An 8243-nucleotide genomic window follows, 5' to 3' on the forward strand; every position below is an offset into this window, starting at 1 on the left:
GCTAAAGCAAGAAGCAAGCTAACGGTAGATGGTAGTCACTGTGTGTGCGACTTAAAGGAACACGCCGACTTCTTGGGAATTTATCTTATTCACCGTAACCCCCAGAGTTAGACTAGTCCATACATACCCTTCTCATCTCCGTGTGTGCTGTAACGCTGTCTGATGGCTCCAGCAGCATCAGGGCCAGCACAGATCCTGCAGGTGAATGGTTCCAGTAATCCTACTGCTCCCAATAAGTGACAAAATAGCTCCAACATGTTCCTATTTACATGTTGTGATTTATAGAGTCACAGCGTGTACAAAAAAACAACGTAACATGAGACACAGCCATCTTCTAACTGTAAACAAACCGGGAACTATATTGTCAGGCGGAAGAATATAGTACTTGGGCGGAGTGATATGCTCGCAGCAAGCCTGTCTGAGAATATAGTTCCCGGTTTGTTTACTGTTAGAAGATGGCTGTGTCTCATGTTACGTTGTTTTTTTATACACGCTGTGACTCTATAAATCACAACATGTAAATAGGAACATGTTGGAGTTATTTTGTCACTTTTGTCACAATTTGGAGCAGTAGGTTAGTTGGAACCAGTTACCTGCAGGATCTGTGCTAGGCTAGGCTAGTTGGAACCAGTTACCTGCAGGATCTGTGCTAGGCTAGGCTAGTTGGAACCGTCAGACAGCGTTACAGCACGCACGGAGGTGAGAAGGGTATGTATGGGTTACAGTGAATAAGCTAAATTCCCAATAAGTCGGCGTGTTCCTTGAAGTCGCACTCGAGTCCAAGTCTCAAACTCGAGTCCCCATCTCTGACACACACACACACACACACACACACACACACACACACACACCTCTTTCAGCTGGGCAATCTCTTTGCTCTCCACATGTCTCTGAGCATGGTTGGTTATGGCCTTCACTCTGGTTGCGTACCTGGAGAGTTCAGGTGTGTTTTTAGGAGTTTGTTAGTGTTCAGACGGATGAAAACATGGATCTCTGTCTGTCTCTTACACGAGAGAAGTGAGCGTCTCGTCGAGGTTGCATTCTGAAGGAGAGATGTTGACGATCATGAGGGTTTTGGCGTTTCCTCCGAGTGAGTCCTGCATCACCTGAGAGAAAACACAGTTAGCTAACCTGCACCCAACCAGTCCTCCAAAACATACAAGGTTATCTTTGGGTTGTGTCCCCCCCCCCGAGAGTTATCCGTCCTCATGTCTAAACCAGAGAAGGGAACATTTTTACTGAAAAAAAGTAGCACTTTGGTTAGGTTTATACTGTAGGGATGCACCGAATCCAGTGTGTGTGTTTATGCAAGTGAGTGTGTGTGAGTATGCAAGTGTGTATCTGTGTGTGTGTTTATGCAAGTGTGTGTATGCGTGTCTGTGTGCGAGAATGCAAGTGTGTGTGAGAGAGTATGCAAGTGTGTGTGTCTGTATGTGTGTATGCAAGTGTGTGTTTATGCAAGTGTGTGTGTGAGTATGCAAGTCTGTGTGTATGCAAGTAAGTGTGAGAGAGTATGCAAGTGTGTGTGTTTGTGTGTATGCAAGTGTGTGTGTTTATGCAAGTGGGTGTCTGTGTGAGAGAGAGTATGTAAGTGTGTGTCTTTGTATGTGTGAGAGAGAGAGTATGCAAGTGTGTGTGTGTATACAAGTGTGTGTGAGTATGCAAGTGTTTGTGTGTGATTATGCAGGTGTGTGTGTGTCTGTGTGAGTATGCAAGTGTGTGTGTGTGTGTATGCAAGTGTGTGTCTGTGTGTGATTATGCAGGTGTGTGTGTGTCTGTGTGAGTATGAAAGTGTGTGTGTGTTTATGCAAGTGTGTGTGTGTGTGTGTATGCAAGTGTGTGTGAGTATGCAAGTGTGTGTGCAAGTGTGGGGACTTGAACCAGCAACCCTCTGGTTCCCAACCCACCTCTCTACAGACTGAGCTGCTTCCACCCTGTTACCTGTGTGAGCTTGCTGTTCCTGTACGGTACGTGTGGCAGCTCTGCAGACAACGCTGAAATCACATTTCCTAGAGCACTCAGAGACTTGTTGATGGAGTTAGCCTCCTGCAGGAAGGGAGAGAGAGAAGGATCAGCTGATATTTTTTCTGTCATGGAGTCAGAAATGTACAGAGATGCACTGCAGTACTTAATGCAGCTGGTGGCCACACCAGATATTGACTGTGACTTTTGATTTTGACCATCCTTTGTTCAGGGACACATTTTTCCATTTTTGTCTGTGAAACGTTGCTCAGTTTAGTTCCTAGTAGTTTTTTACGTTCATAGAAGGTTTTACGCATGTTCAGTTGGCTGAAAATAAAAGCAGTTGAAAGTGAGAGGACACTTCTTTTCTTTGACTGAGTTTATTTAGTGTAATATGTATAAGAGTATATGAAGAAAGAATAATGCATAATGAATAATACTGCTCTTATTTTTGTATCATGTGGCTGTTTTGTCTGAAAAAGTCTTATCTGTTGTAATGTTTTATGTTTTGTGTGGACCCAAGGAAGAGTAGCTGATGTTCAGCATCAGTTAATAGGGATCCTTATAAAATCAAATCATGCTTTTTCTGATGTTTTTGTCACTTTTACCGACAAGTTTGTCTTTTTTTCTGACAGTTTTTCCGAACATTTTTTTGCCCCACAAATGTAGTCCTTTTTCCGACACGTTTGTGCTGTTTTCCCCAATGTTTGTGTCCCTTTATTTCAAAGTTTGTGTCATCTTTTTCAACGTTTTTTTCAGACTTGTTTCGACAGACATACTTCCAATGGGAGTGTGCCTATGTTCCCACATTTATAAGATTTTCTTTTCACAGAAAATTAGGCCCTACGTTCCCACATTTATAAGATTTTATTTTTCCACTGAAAATTAGGCCCTACGTTCCCACATTTCTAAGATTTTATTTCCAAAATTAGGCCCTATGTTCCCACATTTCTAAGATTTTATTTCCAAATTAGGCCCTATGTTCCCACATTTATAAGATTTTCTTTACACTGAAAATTAGGCCCTATGTTCCCACATTTCCTTTTTCATAAATTTGTATCAGATTTTATCCCCCTTTCTCCCAATTTGGTAGCCAATTACACCCAACCTATTATCCACTAGCAATGGACTACAGATGGAATGTAACCCTAACCCTAACATAGGGCCTAATTTTTAGAAAAATCTTAGAAATGTGGGAACATATGGCTGACCCCCTTCCCACCATGTGGCTACAGCGGCGCCAGGATAGCGGACCTTTAGCTGGTGGTCCTTGGCGCCGGTCTTGGCGGCTCTCTCGCTGCCGGCCAGGTCCACCAGGCTCAGCTTCCCGGTGGTCACGCTGCCGTTGGTCAGATTTCGGCTCTCCACCATGATGCAAACGATGAGATGGGAGCGGGAACTCTCCACGTTCATCTCTGGGGGGAAACACACATCACATGGTCAGTCCATACCAGACATCTGAAACACATACACATACACATACACAGACAAACACACACACACACACATACCCACACACAGACACACACAAACACACATACACACAGCCCCCCCCCCTACCCCCTACCCCCCTCTGTCATTTAAAGGACATTGATTACTGGATAGAGAGCTGATGTTGCAAAGTGTCCTCTAATGATGAGATAAAGAAGTGATGTTTGATAACACAGACACACACACACACACACACATTTTTATACATACAGATACACACAGACACATTCTCATACATACAGACACACACAAACAGACACACACATTCTCATACATACAGACACACACACAAAAACACACACACACAAGCACACACACACATAGACACACACATTCTCATACATACAGACACACACACAAATACAAACACATACATAATACACACATAATCGGGCGCTGTCATTGGCTGCCCACTGCTCCCTTGAGGGATGGGTTAAATGCAGAGAATGAATTTCGCTATATGTACGTGTATGTGACAAATAAAGTACCTTTACCTTTACAAACAGAGATACACACACAGACACACACATACACACACAGAGACACATACACAAACACACACAGAGACACAAACATGCCCCCCCCCCCACCCCCCTCTCTTATCTCTGGTTGTTTCTTCTCCTCTCTGAATAATGTTTGCATGAAGACCCGTCAGCCTCTGTGCTTTTAGAGTCGTGTAAAGGACATTGATTACTGGATAGAGAGCTGATGAGGCAAAGTTTCCTCTGACGATGAAATAAAGAAGTCATGTTTGATAACACAGACACACACACATTGTCATACATGCAGACACACACAGACACATTCTCAAACATACAGACACACACACACAGACATACACACACACATAGACACACACATATATATGGTATGGTACCGTACAGTACGGCATGGCATGGCACGGCATGGTACGTCACAGAACGGTATGGTACAGCATTGTACATCACGGCACGGCACCGTACAGTATGGTACGGTACGGCACGGCACGGGACAGTACGGTACGGTTCTGTACGGTACGGTTCGGCACGGCACGGAGACTCACTGGTGGCGGAGATGTGCCGGTTGGCGCCGGCTTGCTGGAACAGGGCGTACAGCTCCTGAGCGCTGGACGCCTCTTTAGTCTCGGCTCCCTGAGCGAACACAACGCCCTTCCTGTTCCTCTTGATCTCCACCCGCCGCGCCGCGCCGGGAAGCACCGTGGAGTCCGCAGCCAGCGGCGCCAAGAGGTCCTGCAGCTGGTCGTTGTACAGCTCCAACATGTAGGCCGACACCTGAGGAGGGACATGTATGATGTCACCTGTTACCTTAAAGAGGAACTTGCTGCTGCTGTCCCGTATGATGTCACCTGTTACCTTAAAGAGGAACTGGCTGCTGCTGTCCCGTATGATGTCACCTGTTACCTTAAAGAGGAACTTGCTGCTGCTGTCCCGTATGATGTCACCTGTTACCTTAAAGAGGAACTTGCTGCCGCTGTCCCGTATGATGTCACCTGTTACCTTAAAGAGGAACTTGCTGCCGCTGTCCCGTATGATGTCACCTGTTACCTTAAAGAGGAACTTGCTGCTACTGTCCCGTATGATGTCAACTGTTACCTTAAAGAGGAATTTGCTGCTACTGTCCCGTATGATGTCACCTGTTACCTTAAAGAGGAACTTGCTGCTGCTGTCCCGTATGATGTCACCTGTTACCTTAAAGAGGAACTGGCTGCTGCTGTCCCGTATGATGTCACCTGTTACCTTAAAGAGGAACTGGCTGCTGCTGTCCGTATGATGTCACCTGTTACCTTAAAGAGGAACTTGCTGCTGCTGTCCGTATGATGTCACCTGTTACCTTAAAGAGGAACTTGCTGCTGCTGTCCGTATGATGTCACCTGTTACCTTAAAGAGGAACTTGCTGCCGCTGTCCCGTATGATGTCACCTGTTACCTTAAAGAGGAACTTGCTGCCGCTGTCCCGTATGATGTCACCTGTTACCTTAAAGAGGAACTTGCTGCTGCTGTCCCGTATGATGTCACCTGTTACCTTAAAGAGGAACTTGCTGCTGCTGTCCGTATGATGTCACCTGTTACCTTAAAGAGGAACTTGCTGCTGCTGTCCGTATGATGTCACCTGTTACCTTAAAGAGGAACTTGCTGCCGCTGTCCCGTATGATGTCACCTGTTACCTTAAAGAGGAACTTGCTGCCGCTGTCCCGTATGATGTCACCTGTTACCTTAAAGAGGAACTTGCTGCTGCTGTCCCGTATGATGTCACCTGTTACCTTAAAGAGGAACTTGCTGCTGCTGTCCCGTATGATGTCACCTGTTACCTTAAAGAGGAACTTGCTGCTGCTGTCCCGTATGATGTCACCTGTTACCTTAAAGAGGAACTTGCTGCTGCTGTCCGTATGATGTCACCTGTTACCTTAAAGAGGAACTGGCTGCTGCTGTCCCGTATGATGTCACCTGTTACCTTAAAGAGGAACTGGCTGCTGCTGTCCCGTATGATGTCACCTGTTACCTTAAAGAGGAACTTGCTGCTGCTGTCCCGTATGATGTCGAAGATGGCGTTGAAAGATCTGGGCATGATGCCGGGGTTCTTCTGCTCCTTGTCCCCCACCATGGTGAAGGTTTTCCCCGAGCCCGTCTGGCCGTACGCAAAGATACAGACGTTGTACCCATCGATAGCCGACTGGATCAGCCTGTTGGGGGGGGGATATATCCTCAACATCTGGGTGGACTGCTTAAAACCATCTGGGCTTTTATTACAGGAAGCAGGTACCTTAAAGGTCCTGTTGTTTAAAAAGTTTTGGTTTTTTTTATCAGAAATTACCTTTTTCTTTCAACCAAACTGTTCAAAAAACTTGGGTGAATGGTACCATAACCATTACTCTTCACAGGTTAAATAAATGATCAGGTCACTACTTTCATTGAATTTGGGTGTTTTATTCAATTTTATAGCGTTGGAAATAAAAAATACAAAAACATCAAAAACATCAAAAAACAACTGCTGAAAAAATCTGCAAAATCATTAAAAAAAGGTGCTGAAAAAAATCTGCAAAAAAATCCCCAAAATTGCTGAAAGAATCAGCAAAAACATCAAAAAAAAATGCTGAAATAAATCAGCAACAACAAAAAAAAATCCACAAAAACGTCAAGCTCCGGTTAAAGACAACTGACAAAGAAGTCGAAAATAGCGTAAAAATAATAAATCTGAAAAAGCGTAAAAATTTCAGAAGAACTGACAAAAAGTCGGAAAAAAACTTTTAAAAAAAAAGTGTCAAAAAACGTAAGAAAGAATTCAGACGTAGGACGCACCTGTTGGTGTCCTGGAACAGCTGTTCCTGCGAGGCTTCGGCCACGAACACTTTGTCAAACTGAAACTCCCTCGGCCCTCGAGGTGTTTCCACGGCGACGGAGTAATCATCTATTTTCTCCACGGCGACGGCTCCGCCCTGCGCGGCCTCGCTCCGGCTCAACGGACGAATCCGACAAAACACTCGAATTTTACCTGGAAGAAACAACGAAGGTTTAATGACCTGAAATAAGGAAGAGATCCAGATAAAGGGTAACTACCGTTTTCTTTGTGTGTGTGTGTGTGTGTGTGTGTGTGTGTGTGTGTGTGTGTGTGTGTGTGTGTGTGTGTGTGTGTGTATTTGTGTGTATTTGTGTGTGTGTAATGTAACCCTACAGGACAGATGTTCAGCATCAGTTTCCGTCCACTAAAAGTTCTGTTTCTGCCGCTGACAGACTCAGATTATTATTCTAAGTGTCTGACAACATTATGGGATGGATCCCTACAGAGATAGACAGCCCCGAAATCACCATCACCAAACTCCACCAGACTCCATGTAAATAATCAGGACTTTTAGCGTGTATAGAGCCAACATATCTCCACCAGACTCCATGTAAATAATCAGGACTTTTAGTGTGTATAGAGCCAGCATATCTCCACCAGACTCCATGTAAATAATCAGGACTTTTAGCGTGTATAGAGCCAGCATATCTCCACATGTAAATGGGTGAATTAAGGGTTTATTTCAACCAAACCAGAGTGGTGATTGTTGGAACAGTGGAAAGATGAATCAAGGCGGCTTTTGGAAGTTTTATTTTGTTTCCTTCGATTTTGAATGAAGTGTGTTTTACAATGCTAAAATTACTGTTTATTTACATGGAGTCTGGTGGGTTTAGCGAACGCAATTTCGCTGTTGTTTTAATGTTTAAAAAAAGGATCCTATTCTTTAACTAAAAGGTCCATCTCTGTAGGAATCCTTTCCATAATGTTATCAGACACTTACAATAAAACAGCACTTTTGTGAAGGTAGATAAAAGCTGAACAATTGCCGTAATAATGTAACATTGCTGACTGCTGCGATCTCACTTAATACCGGACCAATGTCAAAGATAGTTGATCCCATCAGTCACTTAGACACAAACACATGGGAACATAGGGTCCAGGTTGGAAAAAACGGTAGGTACCTTTTAAGAAGGCCTCGATTTGTGTTTTTTTGTGTACTTTTGATACATATATGTACTGCTCTCTGATGAGTACCTTTCATGTCTTCCACCATGTTATAGTACTTCTTCCTCATCGTCCTCTCTGAAGTGTAGTTCTCAACGATTTTCTTTTTCTCGTCTTTTACTTGCTTCAGCTTCAAGAGAAGAGAATAATAACACACAGCTGGGACACTCAACAACTATAGTCTATCTTCGCCAGACCATCCTCCACAGCGCTGTGGAGGAAGGTCTGGTTAGTCCGCACAGCATTCTAGGATTGGAGGACAACATGCTCTGGTTTAATGGCATTTCTTTG

At 44.2% G+C, this 8243-nt stretch overlaps 1 protein-coding gene across 1 annotated transcript in view; it reads right to left on the minus strand.

Annotated features, from left to right (window-relative positions):
- Positions 1-8022, minus strand: part of kifl (kinesin family-like) — a 10066-nt gene extending 2044 nt beyond the window's left edge. Inside the window, exons 1-8 of the mRNA XM_028579326.1 lie at positions 7983-8022; positions 6749-6941; positions 5952-6132; positions 4496-4724; positions 3217-3377; positions 1942-2046; positions 1009-1106; positions 852-930 (exon numbers count right to left, since the gene is read on the minus strand). Of these exons, the coding sequence (XP_028435127.1) occupies positions 852-930; positions 1009-1106; positions 1942-2046; positions 3217-3377; positions 4496-4724; positions 5952-6132; positions 6749-6941; positions 7983-8022 (1086 nt within the window). The remainder of the gene's footprint in view (positions 1-851; positions 931-1008; positions 1107-1941; positions 2047-3216; positions 3378-4495; positions 4725-5951; positions 6133-6748; positions 6942-7982) is intronic.
- Positions 8023-8243: the final 221 nt, after the last annotated feature.

Source organism: Perca flavescens, chromosome 5 (genome assembly GCF_004354835.1).
Source record: "Perca flavescens isolate YP-PL-M2 chromosome 5, PFLA_1.0, whole genome shotgun sequence".
Taxonomy (NCBI): domain Eukaryota; kingdom Metazoa; phylum Chordata; class Actinopteri; order Perciformes; family Percidae; genus Perca; species Perca flavescens.